The sequence below is a fragment of the Amblyomma mixtum genome, chromosome 5, assembly GCF_055824585.1.
Source record: "Amblyomma mixtum isolate Tamu chromosome 5, ASM5582458v1, whole genome shotgun sequence".
Lineage (NCBI taxonomy): Eukaryota > Metazoa > Arthropoda > Arachnida > Ixodida > Ixodidae > Amblyomma > Amblyomma mixtum.
The window spans coordinates 184,478,770-184,504,553 of NC_143016.1; the positions used below are offsets into that span (position 1 = coordinate 184,478,770).

General features: G+C 48.0%; 1 protein-coding gene and 1 pseudogene across 3 annotated transcripts in view; one reads left to right on the plus strand and one right to left on the minus strand.

Moving 5' to 3' along the window:
- The window catches only part of LOC149345086 (protein alan shepard-like), a 76,241-nt gene that overhangs the window by 19,505 nt on the left and 30,952 nt on the right, over positions 1-25,784 (plus strand). For 2 of the 3 annotated variants that reach the window (XM_089546430.1, XM_089546429.1), the window contains exon 2: positions 5,629-5,810. In XM_089546430.1, the coding sequence (XP_089402556.1) occupies positions 5,629-5,810 (182 nt within the window). The remainder of the gene's footprint in view (positions 1-5,628; positions 5,811-25,784) is intronic. The other variant, XM_089546428.1, reaches the window with a different exon arrangement.
- LOC149345087 (uncharacterized) lies at positions 17,499-25,700 on the minus strand (annotated as a pseudogene).

A 25,784-nucleotide genomic window follows, 5' to 3' on the forward strand; every position in this document is an offset into this window, starting at 1 on the left:
GCCTATTTGGTGACTGGAATGGTTAGATGTGAAAATTAGTCTAAGATAACATGGACCAAGAAATGACAGTGACCGAGCATAGCACTAGATATCAACCACTTTCGCTATAAGGCATGGATTAAGGTGACAGAACACATGCGCGCACACACACACACACACACACACACACACAATGCTGAAAACACATGCACACTGGCACCCTCTTGAAACATTCCTCTTACGTAAAAGATAGCGACAGTGACAGAAGTGCTCGCACATTAATCTTTGGGACTTTGGTCACAAAGGCTTAAAGTATTTCGTGCCTATTTTGGCCGCGTCTTGAGACCTGTCTGAGGTGTTCGGTTTGCTGAAGTATCATTCGGCCCTGCTTTACAAATGGGACTGCATGTTGTGTACAGATCAGAAAACAGCAACCATTGATTCAGATTGTGGCTAGTAATGTGCATTGCACATTACAGATGCCTACAGAGCGAGGTTGTCATCAACCACAGCGCTAATGTCACCTGTACACAAACTACCCACTCACATAGTTTGGCAGAGTTTGTTTCGACAGATTACAGTTGTGGGTCGAGACGAGTGTTTCTTTAAAGAAAACCTCGTCTTTGAAAACCTTTGAAAAATGTCATCTCCTTCCAGCTGACATCAGCCACTGGGGTTCCATCGTCCCATCAGTGTAGTAGTCACCTTTTGGGAACATGCATTTGTAAGCCCTGCACTCCCAGCTCGCATTTTTGACCGACTTGCTCAGATTCGTATTGATTTCCATCATGGCTTGCATTTTTGTGTTATCACTGGTCCTGTTTGTCTTGACAAGATAGCACAGATATGAGTGGGAGGAGGCCTTCAGTGTGTGTGCTGGGGTCCTTTTGTCTCCACTGCTGATATGATAGCAAAGCCAAGGGTCGCTGGTTGCTGCACTAAGGCAGGGGCTTTGGAAGAAGTGCCAAAAAAAAAAATAAAAGCCTTGGTATGCACTTTCACTGGCTTCCGAGAGCAATGCTGTTACTTTTTCCCATGCCTGTCTACTTGGTTCTGCTTCACCGAAGAGAACTTGTGAGAGTACAAGAAGCAAGAAATTTGTGCTGGATATTTGTATTGTCTTGCTTTGTGTGGTTGTTTCAAGGGAAGGATCATGTCGTTGGTAAACTGCGTTATTGCAGTAAAGGTAGGTAGCCCCCCATCATTAGATAAACTGTGTTGGCTTCAAGAAATGGGTATCTGAATTATAACTTGTTCTGCGTGTAGCTTTCCAGTGCTCCTGGGGTTAATGACACTTGTAATTACCTGCATATTGTTAGCACTGCAGCTTATTGCAGTGCTGGGCACGCTAGCGTGACTCTGAAATTTTCTAGGATAAAAAGAAACACTTTACTTAAGTGAAGCTTATCTGCAGCACATACAGTGGACAGACCCACACTTGCCTGAGGTTTCGTTCACGTAGACACTGTGCTGAGTTTTACCTAGCCTAGTGTTCCTTACCTTGCTTGTTGGATTGGTGGTTGCTAGGAGCTGGCATTTTTTTTTTTTTACAAAGCAAGGCCCGTATTGTGGCTGTCATGATCGTGAATTTTTATGTCGCAAGAGCGCCTGTGGCCAAAGAGTGCCATGGCACAGGGTATTTTTGTCTACTCAAGGTGGGGTCAGAGAGCCATTTCCCCCTAAAGAAGCCGAGCACCAGGCAGGGGAAAGCTTGTGCACACTATCACCAGTGGGCACTTGGCGGCACTGGGGATCAAACCCCATACCTCCCGCATACCGCTGCGTTATGTGTACTGTGGCCAGCCTACGTTGGTAAAGTTTATGTTCCCCAGAATACAAGTGCCGCTTGCCTTATAAAATTTGAGCCACCAAGATTTTAATTGCTTTTCTCTTTCGGTTTGGTTCATTGGGGTTTATCGTCCCAAAGCGGCTCATGTCTTGAATACTGTGCATGTGCAGTGTAATGCATCACCACCCTGAATTGGCTGTTCTGCAGTTGATAGTTAATAGCAGTGCCTTTTACAAAGTGGTTATGGCTGCTGAAACTCCAGTAGGCTTGCAGTACGACATTCGAGGGCAGTTGGGGAGAAGTGCGGAAGGTTTGGACGCTCCAAGTCTGTGTGGTCAAGGAATTGAGGCGGCAAAAATTCTGCAAAGAAATGTAGTCATGATGCAGTTGATGGTTTGATGCTGTCCACTCTGGTCAGGAAACATGGCTTGAAGGAATTCATTGATAACCGACCGGTCTCAGAACAGGTATTGATGTCTTGGGAGCGCTACAGCTTCCCATGTTCAGTCAGAAACCAAAGCTGCAATCCTCCCAGAATGTCACTTATTCTTTTGACACTGGTCAATGATCAATGAATTTTTTTTCTAGAAAGGGCATTGGAGTAACAAAAATTAGTGTGTAGCTTATGCAGACAAAAATATACAAAAGCTCAAGAACAATCCACATAAAAAGAGGTGACAGAAAAACGCACGGCAGTTTTCTTCTTTTGATCATTTGTGAGTTAGCAGCGTTTCTCTAAGTTTGAAATTACAAGCCATATTTGCGGCTGTTGTGCCAGCAGACAGCATTTACTTTTTGGACCACTGACTGTTTGCAGGTACGAAGCTAACACCACTCTAAGCTGAGAATTGGTGATTTGTCTCCTTGGGCCTTGTGTTTTTTTTTTTTTTTCCAGCGTTTTGGTTTAAGTAACTTACAGCGGCCATTGTGGGGAGTAGTGCAGAATGCCTCGTTCAAATTCATCACACCCCAAAGGACCCCATTTGAAAATTTCTTCGGTTGGCTTTCCCGCATTGCACTTTGACCACCAAATGGTGCAGCTGATGGATAGTCAACCAAAAACTGAGGTCTGACTGTGCATACCAGTGTGCTGTACGTGGTGTCAGGTTAGGAAGCACATTGACTTTGTCTACTTCAGCGGGTCTCAAACGTGCAACCTACAGAGCTGTTGCATGCGGCCTGCCGGCCAAAATTGTTTCACCCTTTGTTCCGAAACCACCTGCCAGCTTCACGAGTTAACCTCACCACCAGACTTGTTTTCCAAATATAATCAATCAATAGGTCTTGCCCTGAGGCAGTATTCGTTCTTTGTGGAAACGAGAACAGGCAGGGAAGAACAGCAGGAATTTTTCCTGAAGCATGCCAAATAAGCAGAAGAAACGGGGAAAGCAAGCTTCATTATTTCCTGTGTAATTGCAAAATCTGAAAAGCCATTCACTGATAGGTTATTTGTGAAAAACTGCTTGCTTGAAGCTGGAGGTGTTATTGACCCAGCATGATAAAGGAATTCGAAAAAATAAGCCCCATTCTGCTGCGGAGAGAATTACTGAGATGAAGAGTGACATTGAAAATGCCTTGATGAGCAGATGTCGGGCTTCGAAGCCTTTTCTCTCACCATTGACAAAAGCACTGACACTACAGATAATGCCATTTTCATTACTGGCATAGACCAAGCTCTCAGTGTGACAGAAATGCTGCACTTGGTCCCGATTAGAGGCACCGCTTCAGGAGTGGACACCATGTCAGTGCTTGAAGGAATTGTTGAACACACTGGCTTGCAGTGGGAGCGGTTGGTGTGTATCCCAACTGGTGCTGTGCTAATGTAGGATGTTTCTGAAAGAAGCTTGCAGTCTTGGGGTCACCAAACGGTTTGTAGTGGCACACTGCACCTAGCATCAAGAAGCACTATGTGGCAAGACATGAGTACAAAATCTGTCACTAGCATCAAGAAGCACTATGTGGCAAGACATGAGTACAAAATCTGTCAAGGACATTGTGTGTGGCGCAGTGAACTTCATTTATTCTAGAGCACTCGACCACTGTCAGTTCACATCTTTGTAACAAGAGGAAGAATGGAATTATAAGGAGATCCTGCACCATGCAGACGTGTGCTGGTTGACTGGCGGAAAAGTGCTGAAGGGACTTTTTGACACTAGGCGATCGACTGCTTCTTGAAGGAGAAAATGAAGCCAATTGCTAAACTGTATAATGAGAGGTCGCATCATTCCCTTTTATATCTCGTAGATGCATGTGATCAGCTGAACATCTGCCACCATGCTCTGATCTGATGCTTGGATGTAGAAACTTCCTATGTGCCATTGCCTCCACATCGGCTGGGGCGACACACTTCACACGCTCGCTCATCTGGACGCTGGTTCATCTTCAGGCCAACCTCGAGTGCACTGTCAGCCCTACCAGTGGGCCTGAAAACTGGTTTCCGACCACCCCGTCCACGCGTTCTGGGTGACATTTCATGTCTGCTGACTCTGTCATCACCGTCCCCTTTCTGCATCCCTGGCCCATTGCGAAACAGCCAGGCTCGACCGCCTGGGCTTGGTTCTCCTGCCCGACGGCCTTCCCGGACTACCGACCTAAACTGACCGGCCTTTACTTCCCAGTTTATATTTTTCTTTTGTTCAGCCCTCTTCTTTCATGTTTACTGTACTTTTCGCACAAACTCGTCATTCGGGTCCTCTGTACTGCCACCGTTTCGGCACGCGCAAGGAAGACTAAGCGGTGGCCACGCGCAGAGGAGAACGCTCGAGTCCTGGGCCTCGGTCGGACGCTGCCGCTACCATCTCTTCGGCAGCCTTCAAATAAACGTGGCCGCGGTCACCGCCTGGGTGGCCTCCACATTGACCTCTACAATGTCATTGTTCATGTGTTTCCATGCTGGCCTCTGGAGCAGTTTAGTGTAGAAGTTTGAATGAATTAACATGAGACAGCAGCGGTTATTAGAGTGCAGCTCATAGGCGTTCGTTCACGGATTGCGCATTGAAGTCATCGGCTTTGTCGGCATACTCTGCGTAACAATGGATTGCGCTTGAAGTCATCTGCTTTGTCGGCATACTCTGCGTAACATGCCACCTGCGACGGTGAGAGCGGAGGAATGGACAACCAGAAGGTGGCTGCCACAGGAAGATCCTGGAAGGTGGCTAGCAGCATAATACGCCACCTGCCAACGGTGGCAGGGGGCGTGTGAACAGCTGTGCTCAATTTTTACATTACTGACTATTGTAATCGTCTGTCAATTTTATGTATGTCTCGCGCGATCTCATACTCACTTGTAATGTTGCAGCTGTTGTTTGGCAGCTGAAACTGAAGCTGGAGTATGGAGCAAAAAAAAATAAATAAATATTATTGCAAATCATTTTTTCCGCGTGGTGACCCATGATTGTTATTTTCGTACGCATCATACCGGCGGAAAAACATTCCGTGAAAAGTTTGGCATTGCCACTGAATCTTCGCTGAACATTTGCTTAAGGTTAGCTGATATTTTTTCCTCTGTTTACTAGGGCCACAAATTCAGTAGCAAACCACCTCAACTACCATGGAGTTGACAAAAACACCTCGGTTAGTCTATGTCCTGAGTGCAATAAAGTGAGAAACACAAGCTCACAGCATAGCATAACATAACATAACATAACATAAACACAAGCAGTGAGCTTGTGTTTCTCACTTTATTGCACTCAGTACACGGACTAACCAAAGTGTTTTTGTCAACTGTGTGGTAGTTGAAGCGATTTGCTACTGAACTTGTGGCACTAATCGGGGGCTTTCAATGCGTTCTGGGTACGAGAGCTCTTTGCACAGAGAACTGACCTCCCCCCGTCTCCTTCCTCCCTCTCCCCTGTGTGCAGCAGCAGGGGACCTTCCCGGCGCGGCTGGGCTCTCCGCCTGCGTCCAGCATCAACTCGGGCGGCTCAGCTGGGGGCAGCAGCAGTGGCGGCTCGGCAGGGGACCAGCTGAGCAAGACCAACCTGTACATCAAGGGCCTCACCCACACCACCACGGACAAGGACCTGCTCAACCTCTGCGCCCCGTACGTGCTGCCTGGTATCTTTCTTTGCACACTGAGAGAGAGAGAGAGAGCTGCTAGGACCAGAGAATTGGTGTGGGACGATGGAGGACTTGGGTGGGACATGAAGTGTGCAGAATAGGCAAGCTGTGGTTCCTTCTCAATGGACACTGAAACTCCGTTGGATGTCCTGGGGACGTGTGGGATGTCCTTGGGACGTCCAGTGGAGTTTCAGTGGTCGTTAAGTTATATGAAATTATAGACCGGGTGCCGACCAAGGAAGGGAAATGACAGCAGAAGCAATGTCGTTCGAAGGTTGGTCCAGAGCTTGGATGTCCTGGGGACATGTGTGCAATGTCCTGCAGACGTCCAGTGGAGTTGCAGTGCTCGTTAGGTTACATGAAGTGATAGACCGGGTGCCGACCAAGGAAGGGGAATGGAGCAGTTGACAGCAGAAGCAATGTCGTTTGAAGGTTGGTCCAGGGCTGGCAGTCGGGGATTACTAGAAGTCACCCTTGTCCGGAAGTGAGCTTCAGAACTTGCCTCGTGACGAGGCTGTGCTGTGCAGCTCTATCTCGGCATGTTTTATTATAAAGCTCTAAAGGGGGCTAGAATCACTGTATGGTGTCAGCGAAGATCTCATGTCTCCGTGGCTTTTCTGTGAGAAAAGGAAAAGGTGAGAAGGGTACAGGCGTGGCTCAGTATATGTGTCTGTGTGTAAAGCCGATAATTAGGGGTGTGCGAATATCAAATTTTTCGAATATGAATCAAATACGACTACTTCATTCCGAATATCGAGTAATCAAGGACAGACACATTTAACCACTACAAAACATTTATTTGAGCTCCCAAGAACATCACAGTTCAATTATCAGTAATGAAATGAGCACAAAAGGTGTGTGTGGCTGCACAAAAGGTATCAAAGTCTCGAACATTGTTTTTGGAAGAGTGGAAATATCAGAGAAGATGGCTAGTACACAGCATTAATCAAGCCTAGCTTGCCATAAGCACAGAAGCGCGTTTCTGGGATGAACATAAAAGATTGTCGTGAAGGAAAACCGGCTCCTCCTCATGGTCAGGCAGAAGTAGTTCCCTTCTAGGGGGAACGACTTCTCCAGCCACAGAAAATGCCCTCTCATTTGGCACTGAACTGGCTCGTATGGCGAGGTATTTCGTGCACAGCTCTGACTATACCAGCTTCGCAGGTATAGCCATAAAGAAGCTCACCAGTGCAGTCAGTACTGCATGGCCCAACGTTACGCATTGCTCTGGGCGCCGCTGTGTTGTTATGTCTCTGTCGATAGGACTTGCGCACCAAAATGAACGCCGGTGCTCGCAATGGAATATTCGGCTAGATACGAATATTCGCGTCGTGTCGAATATTCGAAACAACACGAATATTTGGACTTCGAATCGAACACGAATACTAAAAATATAATATTCGAATTATATTCGAAAATTTCGAATATTCGCACACCCCTACCGATAATCCTTTAATATCTCGCATGGTCTATGAGTGTGGAAATGGGCTGTGTTCTCGTACAGGGAGAGCGACAGCTTGTGGTGGCTCATTATGAGTGATGCAGCCGCCGCGGTGGCTCAGTGGTTATGGTGCTCAGCTGCTGACCCAAACGATGCGGGTTCGATCGCAGACACAGCGGTCGCATTTTGATGGAGGTGAAATGTTATAGTCCCATGCACTATGCGATGTTGGTGAGCGTTGAAGTGCCCCAGGTAGCCAAAATTGACCAGAGCCCTGTACTACGACGTCCCTCATAGCGCGAGTCACTTAGGAGTGCTAAACCCTATAAAGCTATGAACCATGAATGGTGCAGCACAAGCATCAACAGGTTGCGAGGAATTGAATGTCGCATGGGCAGAGCTGATACTACCTTAAGTAAATTGTAAATTGTTGGGTTTAACTTTTATAGCAGATGCTTAAGGGCCAAGCATTCCAATGAGATAAATAGCCAACACGGTGGTGCTCTATGAAGCGGAGCCTCTCTCTTCAGGGTGAACTTATCGCCATTATTCCGTTTTTCAGCACGTCACTGGCTATATTTATTTATTTATTTTGTAAGATGGGTACTGGGATGGTTAGAGGTACTGGGCGCCGGCGGTAGACACAGAGACACAGGCCTCGCAGACACAGAGGTCGAGCACCACGAGCACACACCCAAAGCGATGGCAATGCCGCTCAACACAACGGTCAGAAGTTCGTCGTCGTCTTCGCTCGAACAGGAACTTCTTCGTCGTTACAACTGCCCCCCGGGGAGGAGAGGAGCCATCCTGGCGACTTACGGCGTAGGTGGGATGGCCGGGTCATAATACGGCTTTAGGCGCTGCACGTGAACAGTCTCGCGTCCGCGCCGGCGAAGATCAGGAGACGGCATCAGCGGTTCCACCACGTAATTAACAGGCGAGGTGCGTTCCACAACTTGGTAGGGGCTGTGAAACTTTGAAAGAAGTTTCGAGGAGAGGCCCGGAGTACTGGATGGAATCCAGAGCCACACGAGGCTACCAGAAGAAAAGTGCGGGGACGTGTGATGGCTGTCGTGGCGGGATTTCCGACGGTATTGGGCCTCAGTTGTGAGAGAACGGGCGATTTGGCGACACTCTTCTGCGTGTCGTGCAGCTTGCGAAATAGGAGTACACTCAGATGCGTCAGGCTGGTATGGGAGAATGGTATCGAGTGGAGCAGAAGGATGACGGCCGTAAAGAAGATAGAACGGGGAGAAGCCCGTAGTCGACTGCGTTGCGGTGTTGTAGGCGTACGTCACATACGGAAGGACGAGATCCCAATTGGAATGGTCTGATGAGACGTATATAGAGAGCATATCGCCGAGGGTACGGTTAAATCTTTCTGTAAGGCCGTTAGTTTGCGGGTGATAGGCAGAGCTTGTTCGGTGAATGATGTTGCACTGGCGGAGCAAGGCTTTGACAACTTCCGATAAGAAAACGCGGCCTCTCTCACTCAGCAGTTCGCGCGGTGCGCCGTGGCGAAGAATGAACCGTCACAAAATGAAGGAGGCTACGTCAGACGCTGAGGCGGATGGAAGGGCGGCGGTTTCTGCATACCGCGTCAAGTGGTCAACGGCGACGATAGCCCAACGGTTACCGGCTGCAGTGTAGGGAAGAGGTCCATACAAATCAATGCCTACGCGGTCGAATGGGCGCGGTGGGCAAGGTAGCGGCTGCAACTCGCCTGCAGAACGGTGAGCAGGGGGCTTGCGACGTTGACAGGGCAGGCATGAGCGGATGTGCTTAAGGATGAAGTTATACATTCCGCGCCAGTAGTAACGCAGCCGGATCCGATTGTATGTTTTGAAGACTCCTGCGTGTCCGCATTGTGGGTCAGCGTGGAAATAGTCACAGACTTGCGAGCGGAGATGGCGAGGAACAACTAATAACCACTTGCGACCATCTGCGCTGTAGTTGCGGCGGTAAAGGAGATTGTCACGAATGGCGAAGTGAGGAGCTTGGCGACGGAGAGCGCGTGATGGAGAAACCGCCGTAGGGTTAGAGAGGAAATCAAGCAGAGACGCAATCCAAGGGTCCATGCGCTGCGCTGAAGGCATGTCGGCGATGTGAAGCAACGGAGGGGAGTCTTCGAGTGTTGAGAGGCCGGCGAGCTCAACCGGAAGGGGGCAGCGAGAAAGGGCGTCGGCATCTTTGTGCTTGCGTCCGGTGCGATAAACTACGCGGGCGTCGTATTCCTGCATACGAAGAGCCCATCTTGCGAGGCGGCCGGAGGGGTCTTTCAGGGAGGATAATTAGCAAAGCCCATGGTGGTCCGTCACGACGTCAAAGGGACGACCATAGAGTTAAGGGCGGAATTTGGTAAGAGCCCAAACGATAGCCAAACACTCCTTTTCCGTTACTGAGTAATTGGACTCTGCCTTCGTCAGGGTGCGGCTTGCATAGGCGACAACGTACTCAGTAAAGCCAGGTTTGCGCTGCGCGAGTACAGCCCCGAGACCAACACCACTGGCGTCGGTGTGGACCTCGGTAGGGGCCGTCGGGTCGAAATGGCGCAGGATAGGTGGTGCGGTGAGGATGCAGCGTAAGGTATAAAACGCGTTGTCGCATGCGGGAGACCACTGTGAAAAGTCGGAGCTGCTGGATAGGAGTTGTGTTAAAGGGGCAGCAATCGATGCAAAGTTTCGAATAAATCTTCGAAAGTAGGAACACAGGCCAAGGAAGCTGCGCAGTTCTTTGACAGATGTAGGCTTGGGAAAAGCAGCGACCGCACGAAGTTTGGCTGGGTCTGGAGAAACACCTTCCTTGGAGACAACGTGCCCTAAGATAGTGAGTTTACGAGCGGCAAAACGGCATTTCTTCAAGTTTAGCTGCAAACCGGCGTCAGAAAGGCAGGTCAAGACGTGCCTCAGGCGATGGAGGTGGGTGTCAAAATCCGCAGAAAAGACGACGATGTCGTCGAGGTAGCAGAGGCATACCTTCCATTTTAATCCCCGCAAAATGGTGTCCATCATCCTCTCAAATGTTGCAGGCGCATTACAAAGGCCGAATGGCATAACTGTAAATTCGTATAAGCCGTCGGGGGTTACAAAAGCGGTTTTGGGCCGATCGGCCGCTTCCATGGGGACCTGCCAATATCCGGAACGAAGATCGAGGGAAGAAAATAGTTCGGCCCCTTGCAAACAGTCCAAAGCGTCATCGATGCGCGGAAGAGGGTAGACATCCTTCCGCGTAATCTTATTAAGGCGGCGGTAATCGACACAAAATCGGATGGAGCCGTCTTTCTTCTTGACCAGCACAACAGGCGAAGCCCAAGGGCTACTGGAGGGCCGGATCACGCCGTCTTGGAGCATTTTATCAACTTGCTCTTCGATAGCATGGCGCTCGGTGGCAGATACACGATAGGGGCGCTGCCGCACTGGTGCGTGGTTGCCGGTATCGACACGATGGGTGACCGTTGAAGTTTGGCCCAAGGAACTCCGATGACAGTCGAAGGAGGAGCGGAACTGGTGAAGGAGGTTAAGAAGCTGCGTCCGTTGCGGGGAAGGAAGATCGGTGGCGATAGAGCGAAGGAAGAGGTCTGTAGCGGAGGAATCAGGCGCAGAAGATGAAGGGCTGAGCGCAGTCATGGCTAGATGAGGCGAATCGGCGGGGTCCTCGCAGTTGAGAATGGACGCAATAGATTGTACACTGCCGAGACATTCGCCATGGCGCAAAGCAGTAGGGAAGGAAAACGGGTTAGAGACCCATAGCACGGAGAGGCCAGCAGAAATAGTGAGCACAGCGTAGGGCAGCGGGAGGGACTTGCGGCGCAGGAAAGTGCAGGCCGGCGTGAAGAGAACAACGTCATCACAAACAGAGTCACAAGAGATGCTTACAAGCGCAGCGGAGCTGGGAGGAAGGACGATGTCTTCGGTGACGACGGCTTTAGCGCACGGAACAGAAGGAGCAGCGTCTGGCGAGACATTAGGCAAAGCGGAGAACCCAACTTCTGCGCGAGCGCAGTCGATGACAGCTTCGTGACGCGACAGGAAATCCCACCCTAAAATTAAAGAATGTGAGCAAGAAGGCAGCACGACGAACTCGATGTAGTATAGTGTGTCCTGGATTCGAACTCGAGCGGTGCATGCTGCTAACGGCGTAATCGGCTGTGCGCTGGCCGTGCGCAGTGTGAGTCCCGAAACTGGCGTCTTAACTTTCTTTAAAGAAGTACATAACTTTTCGTCCATTACCGAAATCGCTGCACCGGTGTCGATCAGAGCCATCACAGACACGCCCTCAACAAAAACATCAATAAGGTTCGCAGGTGATAGGTGATCGATGAGGTCTTCGAAATTTCGACGGGGGCGCAGTTCTTGCCTCTGGAACTGCGGCGCCTAGTTTTCCTGCTGAGGAGAATTAGGGCAACGTGGCGAAGGGGAGCGGCGGCTGGAGAGGGCTGAACGATCAGGGGAGAAAGGACGACTTGGCGTTTGGTCGACAGCCTCAGAATATTGACTAGTTGGAGGCCAGTACCCCGAAGATTGCGCGCATGGTGCTGGCGCTTGTAGATGGCGACGGCAGTTGCGCGCGACGTGGCCAGTCACTCCGCAAGTGTAGCATACAGGACGGTTGTCACTCGTGCGCCACGGATTGCTTGCTCTTCGAGCTGGTCGCAGGGCAGGTGAAGACGCTTGCACAGGCACATACATTGTAGGATAGGACGACGGCGGGGGCTGTACTAGAACGTCGGCGTAAGTCCGAGGACCGGCTGCAGGTCTTGAGGCGACGTCGGCGCAAGGCATGGGACTGGTGACAGACCTTGGAACAGCATCGGCGTAAATCAAGGGTGCGGCGACAGGTGGCGGAGGATGGAAGGTTGGAAGCGCCTCAGTAACCTGGTCTTGTATGGCCTGTCGAAGAGCCGGGGCCAAATAAGGCGGCACCTGTTGAGGGCTAGGCAGAAGAGAAAGTTGCCGAGCTACCTCTTCACGGACGAAATCTTTGATTTGCTGCAGCATAGAGGTGTTGTCAGCTGCAGGCGCCAGTCCAGAAAGAGATTCAACCTGGGCTTGGTGTTGCCGCGTCAATAACCGCTGTTTGTGCAGCTCCTCGAAGCTCTGGCAGAGCGTGAACACATCCTTAACGGTGCGCAAGTCGCGGGCCAATAGCATCTGAAAGGCATCATCGTCGATACCTTTCAAGATGTGTTTTATCTTGTCGGCTTCGGACATGTTCGCATTGACACGTTTGCATAAGTCAATGACTTCTTCTATATAGCTGGTGAAGCTTTCGCCGACGTGCTGCGAGCGTTCACGCAAACGCTGTTCAGCCCGAAGTTTACGGACAGTGGGGCGACCAAAGACTCCGGCAAGCTTCGTTTTGAAGGCCGCCCATGTTCGGATGTCTCCCTCATGGTTCCGATACCAGAGGTTAGCGACCCCCGTTAGATAAAAAATTACGTTGTTCAGCTTCGTATCGTCGTCCCATCTATTGTACAGGCTCACCCGTTCGTGCCAGTCTTCCACGTCATTCTCATCGGCTCCGCTGAAGATTGCCGGATCTCGCTGGCGAAGGGAGCCGGCACAGATGAGAGCTGGTCCCGTTTGCACAGATTGGTTTTGGGTGTCTTCTGGCATTTCAAGCGTGGGAAGAGTGCGGTTACGCAGCTCCACGATGGAGATTTCTACCCGGCGACTCCACCAAATGTAAGATGGGTACTGGGATGGTTAGAGGTACTGGGCGCCGGCGGTAGACACAGAGACACAGGCCTCGCAGACACAGAGGTCGAGCACCACGAGCACACACCCAAAGCGATGGCAATGCCGCTCAACACAACGGTCAGAAGTTTGTCGTCGTCTTCGCTTGAACAGGAACTTCTTCGTCGTTACAACTTATACAAAATACCCCTAAAGTCCCTCGAGGGGGTATTACTTAGGGGGGGGGGGGGGTACAGGCAGTTGGTCAAAATAAAACAAAACCATAAATATAAAGCAACAAAACCACAAAATAAACACTTAGCATGACATAAACAAGCAATAGAATCAAAAGTATGGCAGCGCGGCAAAGAGTGAAAATTACTACAGTATTAAAATTATGCAAACAGAACACTAATGCAAGAATCACTTTAGTAACGTACCCTGCTAAAAAGGAAGCCATGAAGAAATAAAATGACAATGTACACAAAGAGTTAAGCAGTAGTTATTGAAGGTACAAGATTCAAATATTTATCAGGATCAGTGGTGGTTGCGATATGTGAAGGCAGAGTGTTCCAGTCAGATATTGTGCATGGTAAGAATGAATGCGCATAGCTGCACGAGAAACGCCTAACTTTAAAAGGATGATCGCGGCGGTCAAAAATCGAAGGAGGCAAAGAAAAGAAGTTGCTATGAAGTTACGGATGATGGTACAGTTTCTGAAAAAGTGATAGTCGTGCAAGTTTGTGGCGGAGACATTAATCATTGAGACTTGCATGTTTCTTCAAGGCTGTGATGCTGGTATTGCGTGAATAATCGGAGTAAATAAAACGAACTGTGCGGTTCTGCAATGATTCAATATATTTGGTGTAGGGCTTTCACTTCATCTTTACTTGCCTAAAACAGATTGGATGGGTGATAAATCTCTCCTCTTTTTATGTCGTTGGATGATTAGGCAGCTCCTTGGCATCTGTAACATGCAGATGTTGGGGAGTTTCAACACCACAGGCTGCTTGACCTGACTGGGGGAAATCAGCGTTCGCCTTTTCTTGTCCTCCGCCTTGCTGTCTCCTCTGCTCTCCTTGGTTCTTCCTTTTTCATGGGTGGCTAGGGTTAGCCTTGTGGAGTAGCCACCTCAAGTTCAGCCATATTTGGTTATGGTTTGTGTGGAGCTGGCGCAGGCAGGACTTAACTTTTTCAGTTCCTGTCTCATCTTTGTGATTTGCCGTGTGGTGGGTGTTTTTTTTTTTTGTATGGCTTTTCCTCTTTCCCAAAATGATTGCTGTCATAAGAGAGGGCAGACTGAGGCGACTACAGGATTCGTCGAAACAGAAAGAAACCTTCCAAGTTGATCTTAGTGAGAAAGAAGAAAAGCCAGCGTGGTCGATATCTCCCTTCGTTGTCTCACAGATGCCGTGGCCCAAGGTACAAAGTATCAAAATGACCACTGGGGACCTCCTGCTCAAAGTTTGCGATAAAATCTAGTATGCAAACCTTGCTAAACTTCTGTTGATTTGGGAGATCACAATCACTGCCCACAGGTCATTGAACACTGTCCAGGGAGTAATTTCTGAAAATGGCGTTTTGAGCCTTACCGAAAATGAAATGCCAGGGGACTAAAGGAACAAAATGTGACAAACCTGTGCGTAATCAAAATAAGAAAAACGGCGAAGAGCTACTGACCAAACACCTTTGCATCCAGCACACTCCTCGAATCAATCGATGTGGGATACATAGAAGTAAACTCCTGGCGTATATATACCAAATCACCGACGGTGCCTCAAGTGCCAGAAATTCAGCCATGGCTCCAAGAGTTGTTGTGGCCGCCAAACTTGTGCAAGGTGTACTTTATTTCGAATGATCATCGATCTTAAGGTTGCAACGCTGTGCCACATTGTGCCAACTGTGAAGGAGAACAAACATGCCACGTACTACGTTTTGTGTCCATCCTTGAAGAAAGAGGAGGAAACAACAACTGTGAAGCCAAAGGAGAATATCGCATTCAAAGAGGCACGAAGGCGAGTCACAAAAAGGACTTCCTCATTCACCGCCAAAACATACTTTGCCGCTATGGTGCATAGGGACGGCACATTTCACCAGAATTCGGCCACTGCTCAGACGGAGCCTCAGGCAGGGTCACCCGCACCCCTGGCAGATGCAGTGAAGGCTACCCTGCCATCTCTGCCAATACCACAAGACCATCCTGACAACTTAGGATCTATTCAAGAGCAAGAAGGCATTTACCAGCATTCTGTGGAAAGAAAGGGCTGAGGTACCACTACAGTCGAGGATGGAACAGCTTAAAGAAGCTGTGAACATGTATGTAGAAGAGATGTGAGACGCCTTTTGGAGCAAGTGGACCCGAGCATAACAGAAGAGAAGAAAATCTGATTCCTAATGCGAGGTGTAAAGTAATCACTTCTTGTCGGCCTTGGGGAGAACCCGCTCAAAGCCGTCGTCAAGTTCACATAAGAAGCTTCCTGCATCTAACGGATCCTCGACAGCCGGACTCAAGAGCACAACCGTCTGGTACAAGTCGGTGCAGTTTGCATGGACCACCTCCAATGACTGGCGGGAAGTTATCCATGAAATAGTCTGGGAGGAACCACATTGACTGCTGTGTCTTCTTAACAGCCTCAAGCAGCATCTCTCACGGATGTTGTGCGTAAAATGCAGCAGATGCTTGGCACCCTGACCCCAGTGGCAACAGCACAAGAACCATGAGCCGTTAGCTATGTCGCCGTGTTACGCAGCTTGACTGCTTGACAAGACACACCAAGGCCTGTTCGATATCGAGCTGCTGTGCCAGAGCTCCGTCTGTTATCCGCCCGCCCCAGCTACGACCGACCCGCTAACGATTGCCCCTGTGCATTCACTGCAGTGAAGCCGGTCACATACTCTGGCACTGTCCATGCAAGCACATCGGCCTCTGCATTTTCTCCTACTACGCACCAAGACTGCGACCCGAACAGCGACCAAGTGAATGTGAGGACTTGCGCTGCACCCATTATTCGCCCTGCCATCCGTTGAGGCTGCCCAACGAAGGCCCCCAGTTCTTCCAGGGGAAACTAAGGAGAGCAACCTATGGAGGTGAGGTTGCTTCATGACGAAGACGCATGACCGCACCTCATCTACGACGGTCATCATCTCAAGGGCGAAGCAGCACAACTTCAAGACCATCATGCCTCCCATAGAAATGGTAGCGATGAGCCCCCAGTCACAGTATCAGATGGAGCCATGACCTGACCTGTAATTCAAGGACAAGCCACTGACCTCGAAGTGACTATCAACGGCCATGCGGTTACTGCCCTGGTGGACACAGGTGCAGACTACTCTGTCATCCGTGGACAGTTTGCCGCTCAGCTGAAAACAGTGACGACAACTTGGGACAGCCCACAGATCTGCACAGCGGGAGGCCACCTTCTCACACCGTCAGGCCCTGCAAGAGTTTACGGTCAATGGACACACCACGTGACAATAGTATCGAAGGTCAGGATCGTGCAGTACAGTCTTACCATCGTATTTTGCGCTTCATTGCTGTTAATTGTCAAGCTCCATGCAAGTGTCAAATAATACGGTGGAAGCACTTGCCAGGCACCAAACCTGTCCTTAGTGCCTTGTCTCCTGCACAGTGTTTATGTTCCATGTCATGCTGTACTAACTGGCCCTTTGTACATTCTTTGAATGCACCGAACCAAGTATGCTATTAGTCGTGTTTTGGTGAAAACTCCCAGCAGGCGTATGAAAGTGAAATTTGTGTGCGCTTACTTGACAAATGCAGAATAGAGAACATCAACACCTTGCTTAAGCATATGGACTGAGATGGTCGGGTGGCATGTCTATGGGTACGCTAGTTTCGATGAGAGCAAGGGTCAAGTTAGTAAATACCTTATGGGCAATGGACAGTAAACTGAACGTTCTGTAATTTTTCAAGCCCTTGACGTTTCCTTTCTTATGAATGAAGATAATGCTAGTGCTCCTCCACGCTTCTGGTACGCTCGAGGTCACAAGGCATTGCGTATATAGGGTGGCTAGTTTTTCTTGCACAATCTCCCCTCTGTTCTTCAACAGATCTGCTGTTACCTGACCCTCACCAGCTGCTTTCCCCCTTTTCATTGCTCCTAAAGCTTTTTTTGCCTCCTCCTTCATTACTGACAGGATATCTGATTGTTGTGTGGTATTGCCTATCTCATTTACGTCTTGATTACATTGACTACTGTATAGATTTGTGTAGAACTCTTCGGCCTCTTTAACTATCTTATCCGTGTTGCTAATGACATCGCCCTCTTTGTCTTAACGCATACATCTGATTTTTGCCTGTGCCTAGTTTGCTCTTCACCGCTTTTAGGCTACCTCTGTTCTTTAGATCTTGCTCAGTTCTGTCCATATTAAACTTCCTTACGTCAGTTATGCTGGTTGGCTGGTGGTCTGATCTTTTTATGTTGGGCGATGGCTCAAGTCTCCTATCCATGACTCGTGGAATTTCACTCTTATGTTGATTTTAGCCACCGATCGATAACCTTTGCTTGGTTACTTCTACTGGCTTAATATCTATTTTTCATTCACTGTCCTTAAACCCCAATGCTTTGAATAAGTCAGCCCCGCTGCTTTCAACTGTGGGGTGAAGCCCTTTGGAGAAAAGTATCAAGGGCTCAGCCGTTTCCTCCTCTCCACACGCACCACATAACGTGTCTGTCTCGTGGTACTCGACTCGATAGGTCTTAGTCCGCAAAACACCCGTCCTGGCCTCGAACAACAAAGAGCTTCCCCTACAATTATCGTAGATATCTTCTTTGCCAACTTCCTGCTTAAACATTCTGTATGTTCCCAGTGCAGATTTTGTCAGCGTCCCTGTTTTTCACAGAGCTCTCTCTGTTTAACTTTTTTCTTAACTGATAATTGCTGGTTTGCCACCCATCAGCTGTCCAGATATCGGCTGATCAGTTTTCTAGTTCGCTTTCTCCATTTTGTGTCTAGCCCACTGCTTTACCCCGTTTCTATCAGTCGCTCCTCAAATTCTATCTCACTGCTAGCTTCTCTGCTCGCCCATCCCATATCCCCGATGGTGGTGTATTGCCATGTGCTCCCACTGCAAGCCTCCCTGCGCCGTGTTGTTTGATTTCTGACCTTGCTGGAACATCTGGTCTCGGGCACAGGACCGCATTGCCGAAAGTCAGACTAGGAACCACTGCCCCTTCCCAGATCCCTCTTACCACTTCATGCCTATTGTAATTCCACAATGTCCTATTTTTCTTGACAGCTGCATTCCGACTAGCTTTAGTCATTACATATTTTTCATGCTCTGTCAGATACTCAACACCATTATCCACCACACCCTGAGATACTTCAACAAGGGGAAGCTTTGGGCCAGTTGGTCTGACATTTAGGAGAGGAGGAATAACCACTAACTTGGACAAGACTTGTAACTTTTGGCCTGTAACTTTTAGTGTCATTTTTGTCGCCACCTTTGTGAATAAATTTTTCATAACATTAGGAAATTCGCCATCCTCGACGATCAGATTAAAAACATGCGTGAGAACAGGAATAATGGATTGTAAAACGTACCTTACAGGCTTGATTTGCAAACTGTTGGTATCAGGAGCTTTGCTATTGTTAAGTTGCGTGAATGTTCTTGACACTTCTTCCTGTGACAAACAAAACTGTTTATAGGCCTGCCAATTGCAGGTGGTGTAAATGGGAGGCTGTGATCTGCCGTGATGCCGTCGACAAATACTGTATTGAAATGATCGGCTTGCACTTGACTGGAAAGTTCACGATTATTGGGTAGTATCTTGTCAGCTGCGCCATTCTTCTTCCGATGACCAAGAACTATGGCTTTCCAAGTGGCTTCCACTCTATACTTCTTAATATTGATGAAAGGGTCTTCAAAATATGCAGTCTTTGCATGTCGAAATTCAGTGCTCAAGTTATTTCAAGCAGTTTTGAAATTTACAAGTGCATCTCGTGTGTGTGTATTTAGAAATGCATGAAAAAGTATTTTTCTTCCTAATCGTGCCTAGGTGGACTGGGGTCACCCATGGCTCTTTAATCTTTTTTGATGAATGGAAAGTTCTGAAGGGAAAGTGCGCAGCATATATTTTCACAAATAGTTCAGTAAAGCTCGTGTATGCATCATTTGCACTCTTCCGGAATATAGAAGACCAGTCATGTGTCCCAATTTCTTGCTTGAATGATATAAAGACCTCTTCTGCAATATTCTGCTCCGTAATAAAGCCAACGATGTTGATTACACATTATAGGAGAACGATAAAACATAAAAATGGGACAATGGCCACTGATATCTGCAGTGATTGTACCAGCAAAGGACACTGCTGTTTCAGTGTTTGTGATTAGCAGGTCAAGGGTGGAGGATGTGGACACAGTAATACCCGTGCCACACGCGCACAAGAAATGGCAGTAAATGCTTAAGGCCTTAAGTTTGTTAATGCCATTATTTTCGGAGTTGGTGCTACACGTCCACATTTAATGCCATTATCGAAAGTGACGATGACGATAACGCTTGCAAGGTAGTCAAAAGTTTCATCTGAATATAAACATCCCTAATAAGCACAATATATCGGGAGCGTTGTTCAAATGTAATGTAAAAACGATTTTCCAGAAAATACGGCGGTTCCTGCTTTACAAGTCTAAAAAGTAGCCATAAACTCGCATTTCAGCACATAAGTCGAGAGTACCTGTCAATGAGGCTGGTTAAAATGGCGCTCTTCGCATCGAAAGTGTGGTATAGATGCCTCACCTGACTGAAAGTGAAGAATTAACCATTTCCTACTGGTTAGGAAGTTGTTAATATCAAAGCTGCATGCTTTTCTGCGTGTGGAATGGGAACGAGAGTACACATTGCACTGGCGAATGAGTTGTGGCGAACTCAGTAGGTCGCGAATGGCAGTACGGCTAATGCCATTAAATTTATGCGTGTGGCACCACACGAATGCCATTAAAACTTAAGGCAGTAAGCACTTAATGGCATTAAATCTGTCCGTGTGGCACGGGTATAAGACGGGTAGGCGTTGTGATAACATTTGTGGAAACTGTTGAAATCGGTCTTTTCGTAAAATCTTGGGCGTTAGTGTTAACATCCTGCATATTCAAATTAAAATCACCACCACAAATTAAGTGCAAATTATTCGTGCAGATGTATTCCAAGAATTGGTCCAAAAAAATCTATAAACTCTCCCTACTTGCCATTGGAGGGATGGTAGACAACGGCCAAGATCTGAAAGTTATTAGGACTGATGCTTGGGCGAGTTGGTATGCCATGTTCAAGAAGAACAGCGCGAAAAGACAAGGACCACAGGAAGATACACAAAGAAAAGCGCTGACTTTCAACTAAAGATTTATTGCTCGGAACGTGGAAATAAATACATCAGGCTCTAAGCAACAAAAAGAACACATAGGGTTGATACACACTTGTCCACGCACACAAAAGATACCAAACAGATACAGCAGCATTACTTCCTTGCAGATAGAAATTCTAATTCTTTCTTTGACAACGATAAGGAGGGACTACTGATACATGCGTCATTTAGCCGGGCGATTTCAGCAGCTTCAATGATTTCTCGAGTCAGCGTATTGGGGTGTCTACTTAACACTTTTGTTTGTTGGAAGAATGGTTGGCACGTTTTGCTTTCGCAATCTCGGCAGTGGATGCCGAGGTGCCCTTTAACAGTATTATAAACAGTGATATTATGTTCTCTCAGGCGCTCGTTCAGGCATCTGCCCGTCTGGCCAACATACTGTTTCCCGCACGAAAGTGGAATAGAGTAAATGACACCTTCTTGGCATGCAACAAACTGATTTTCATGCTTTATGGAACACTTTTTTGGCGTGAATTCATCGTTCACTTGTTTACACAGTTTCCCAAGCTTTTCGGGAGCCGAAAAAACAACTCTTACTTGAGCTCGGTTGCCTATGTTCTTTAGCTTATGGGAAAATTTATGAATGTAAGGAACAACTGTTGTCTTTTCTTTTACCTTGGCAGACTCTGTCAGATCATTCTTGTTGTTTTTGCTTAAACTTGCGAGCATCGATTCAGAAACGGACACGAGCAGTTGCTTGGGATATCCTGCCTTTACAAGGCGATCAGTTTGCTGGTTGAAACTGTCTTGTTGAGCGTGAATGCAAGATTTATTTAGAGCGTTGTAATAGCATGACTTAGCCACGGCGCGTTTAACTAACTTGGAATGCGACGATGCGAATGGAAGTAGAGGCTTGTTGCTTCGCGGTTCAAACGACCAGCAGGTATGATTCGGCGTAAAGCTGAGTCTAAGATCAAGAAATCTAATCGTATTGTTTTCAGGAACTTCGGAAGTCAACGTGAGTGGATGAAGGCACTGGACAAAAATATCTTCAATCTCTTGCTTGACTGGTTCAAAATTATGGACATCGGTGTCTAACAGAACAAAGAAATCGTCAACAAACCGAAAACAGCGCAAAGCCTTTGACCCTTCTAATTGTCGTTGGAGCCTTCTGTCCTTTTGTGCGAGCAACAGATCACTAAGCACGGGCGCTATGCATGAGCCGATGCAGACTCCTTTCTTCTGCAGGTAAAGAACACCATCCCAGATAGCAAATGTTGAATTTAAATACACTTCAAGCAGTTCTAGGAACCCTGAGACTGAGATGCCTGCCTCATTTTGGAAGGCAACAACGTCGTGTTTATCGATGCATTCTTTGATACATAAAAACAGCTCATCATGCAGCAGTGAATAATAAAGGTCTTTTACATCAAACAAGCAAGCCATGAGGCCTTTGTTCTTATGGGTTTCTAAAACCTGAATTACGTCCTGTGATTTTTTCACCAGAAAGGGATCGTCTAAGGTCAATGAATTTAAAATCTTCTTAAGAAACGCTGCTACTGATTTTTGCCACGCGCCGTTCTCAGAGACGATTACACGGAAAGGACATTCCGGTTTGTGCGTCTTGGCATTAAAGAAAAGCTGCAAACTGAGTCCTTTACATTTGTCAATTGAATTTGCCAAGACATCAAGGTTATGTTTTTTACATGTTTTTTGGCTTTTGCCTTGATCGTAGCCAGGGAAACCTTCTTTGCTGCATTGAAGGACGAAAGAATGGCTTCTCGACCCTTAGTTACATATAGATGCGACGGTAGCACAAGGAAGCCTCCTTCCTTATCCGCGGGAAGTAAACGCAGCGAATGTTCCTTCAAATAAGACACAGTTCTCTTAACTGGACCGGAATTCCCTGGTCCCTTACAACGTAGCAACGCATCGACTCCTTCGGACACACACCTGTCTGATTCGGCGACGGGTGCTAGCCTTGATACTTGTCTCACCATGCCCAGAAGTTCTGGTCGTGACCTCTTGGGTTCTGTGGCATACTTCGGTCCTTGGGAAAGAACGCGACGCACTTCAGTGGGCAGTGAAACGTTCCCTGCTGTATGGATGACGTTCTCCGGCATGCGTTTCTTCTCAGGCTGTGAGGCACGGAGCTGAAGAAGTGTCTGTTGCCAGAGGAAATCAACAGTGGAGTTTGCCAGTTATGCTTTAGGGTTAGAATTTCATAGTCGTTAGTGATAAGGCAATAAGGCAATATTCAGGTACAGTCTCATAATTAAGGTGTCTTCAGTATAGATGGCTACTCCCCGCCTTGGTGATTATTGCGATTAATGACAAAGTTTTCGTAACTGTCAGCATGAACCGTACTACAACCATCATAATACCAAGTTTCCGTATTATTATAATGTTATATTTAAAGGAAAACTGGCTCAGCAAACGGGTAATATTATCTTCTTTATTTATAGCAGAAGATGCATTAAATTGTAATACCGAGTTGTCTGAGGATCAAGGTGGTTGTATACGTTGTGGAAGAACAAGTTCGTGGTAATCCATTTGGAATGGACGAAACTAGTGTGCACAGCTGTGCTCAGATATTGTGAGATGGTGTTTGGTCATTCTCGTGTGGGGACGGTGAGTTGAGGGGCTGTGTTGAGGCTATTTTGGCAGGGTCCTTTTCATGGGCGATATGAAAGCTTTTTGAAGTGTCACTTTCTCGAGGGAAGATTTTCCCATTCCAAACTGATTTCCAGTGCTGTTCTTTTTTACATTTTATTGCCATTCCAAGGAGTCTCTTCAGGGAGGGGTAGAGATGCTCATTAACTTAAATCGCAGCTTGACTGTTGAGTCCAGTGTCTTCATTACTGATTCTAGCCTTTTTTTGTTTTTTAGAGCGGTGTCTGATTTCACACACGACTTGAATTTAACTGCAGTATTTTATACGTTAGGCTTCCGGGTTGGTACCCGATGGCAGGCTTCAATATCACATTCATTGATTGGCTCTTTGATCAATTCGCCAATTTTAGACAGAATTTCTGCTGCACTCTCATTGTCACTTTTTGTGACTCCTTGAATCTCCATATTGGCAGATCTGGAATACTGCTCCAGATGTACCCACAACTTTTCGAGGTCGGCAGCTTCGTTTTCGAGGGTAAAGCATTTAGCTTGCATTGCCTGGTTCTCCGCCGCTAGTTTTGTGTTTTTTGCAGTTTCAGCATCGAGTTTCTGCCTTACCTCCTCAATACCTTTATGTGCATACTCAAGACTGTCTGTCAGGTTCCTCTGTTCGGCTTGCAATTCCTGCATTTCATTCTGCAGAGCTCTTTCAAGTGCTTCTTGCACTATTTTTAACTCCAGCTTCATTTCATCTTTCAGTTTCACGAAATTATTTCTTATCTCTTCTTTGTATTTTGCAAACTCCTTCGCCATTTGTAAGTCTCTGGTACGTAGAAACCAGTTACTTGAAAACACAGCTTGGCAGCAGTGACGCAGAAAAATGCAACAAAAGTGTAACAAAAGATATGCTGCTAAGCACCAACCTGCAGCGAAAAGCACAGTGATGCTTAGTCCTTGTTCATAGCTGCAGTTGCCACTGCTAAGTGGTACTCCGGGTGCCTCGGCTGGCCTTTTTACGGCCAGTGAGGTGACAGAGATAGCAGATGTCGCTTTACCGTCACCAACCGCCACGCTCCTTATGTAGGATGATGCAACCAACACGCGTCTGAGCAGGTGCACACTGCTGGTTCCTTGTAGCAGCTTTTCGGTGGCGATCTGCAGCGAAAAGCACAGTGATGCTTAGTCCTTGTTCACAGCTGCAGTTGCCACTGCTAAGTGGTACTCCGGGTGCCTCGGCTGGCCTTTTTACGGCCAGTGAGGTGACAGAGATAGCAGATGTCGCTTTACCGTCACCAACCGCCACGCTCCTTATGTAGGATGATGCAACCAACACGCGTCTGAGCAGGTGCACACTGCTGGTTCCTTGTAGCAGCTTTTCGGTGGCGATCTGCAGCGAAAAGCACAGTGATGCTTAGTCCTTGTTCACAGCTGCAGTTGCCACTGCTAAGTGGTACTCCGGGTGCCTCGGCTGGCCTTTTTACGGCCAGTGAGGTGACAGAGATAGCAGATGTCGCTTTACCGTCACCAACCGCCACGCTCCTTATGTAGGATGATGCAACCAACACGCGTCTGAGCAGGTGCACACTGCTGGTTCCTTGTAGCAGCTTTTCGGTGGCGATCTGCAGCGAAAAGCACAGTGATGCTTAGTCCTTGTTCACAGCTGCAGTTGCCACTGCTAAGTGGTACTCCGGGTGCCTCGGCTGGCCTTTTTACGGCCAGTGAGGTGACAGAGATAGCAGATGTCGCTTTACCGTCACCAACCGCCACGCTCCTTATGTAGGATGATGCAACCAACACGCGTCTGAGCAGGTGCACACTGCTGGTTCCTTGTAGCAGCTTTTCGGTGGCGATCTGCAGCGAAAAGCACAGTGATGCTTAGTCCTTGTTCACAGCTGCAGTTGCCACTGCTAAGTGGTACTCCGGGTGCCTCGGCTGGCCTTTTTACGGCCAGTGAGGTGACAGAGATAGCAGATGTCGCTTTACCGTCACCAACCGCCACGCTCCTTATGTAGGATGATGCAACCAACACGCGTCTGAGCAGGTGCACACTGCTGGTTCCTTGTAGCAGCTTTTCGGTGGCGATCTGCAGCGAAAAGCACAGTGATGCTTAGTCCTTGTTCACAGCTGCAGTTGCCACTGCTAAGTGGTACTCCGGGTGCCTCGGCTGGCCTTTTTACGGCCAGTGAGGTGACAGAGATAGCAGATGTCGCTTTACCGTCACCAACCGCCACGCTCCTTATGTAGGATGATGCAACCAACACGCGTCTGAGCAGGTGCACACTGCTGGTTCCTTGTAGCAGCTTTTCGGTGGCGATCTGCAGCGAAAAGCACAGTGATGCTTAGTCCTTGTTCACAGCTGCAGTTGCCACTGCTAAGTGGTACTCCGGGTGCCTCGGCTGGCCTTTTTACGGCCAGTGAGGTGACAGAGATAGCAGATGTCGCTTTACCGTCACCAACCGCCACGCTCCTTATGTAGGATGATGCAACCAACACGCGTCTGAGCAGGTGCACACTGCTGGTTCCTTGTAGCAGCTTTTCGGTGGCGATCTGCAGCGAAAAGCACAGTGACGCTTAGTCCTTGTTCACAACAGCCATCGCCACTGCCAACTTGCTCCTAGGTGCTTGCTCCTAAAAGAAGCAAAGATCCTAAACAAGTTAGAGAACCGTTGCTTTTTTTTTTTATGCTCTCTAAGCAACACATTCGAGCCTTGAGTTTGGCACATGGTAGACTTAGTTGCTTGTGTGCTATAAAGCAAAGCACAACTCAACTCAACTCAACCAGTGAGCAGCATTGAGCCCACCAAGTGGTCAGCTTGCAAGGCCTTGAACATGGCTTGACCTGTCCACAAGTGCTTTTGTATGCTGGCATTCTTTTGTACACACGTGGGCTCAGCTTGTCTTTCCCGGATCTTCCC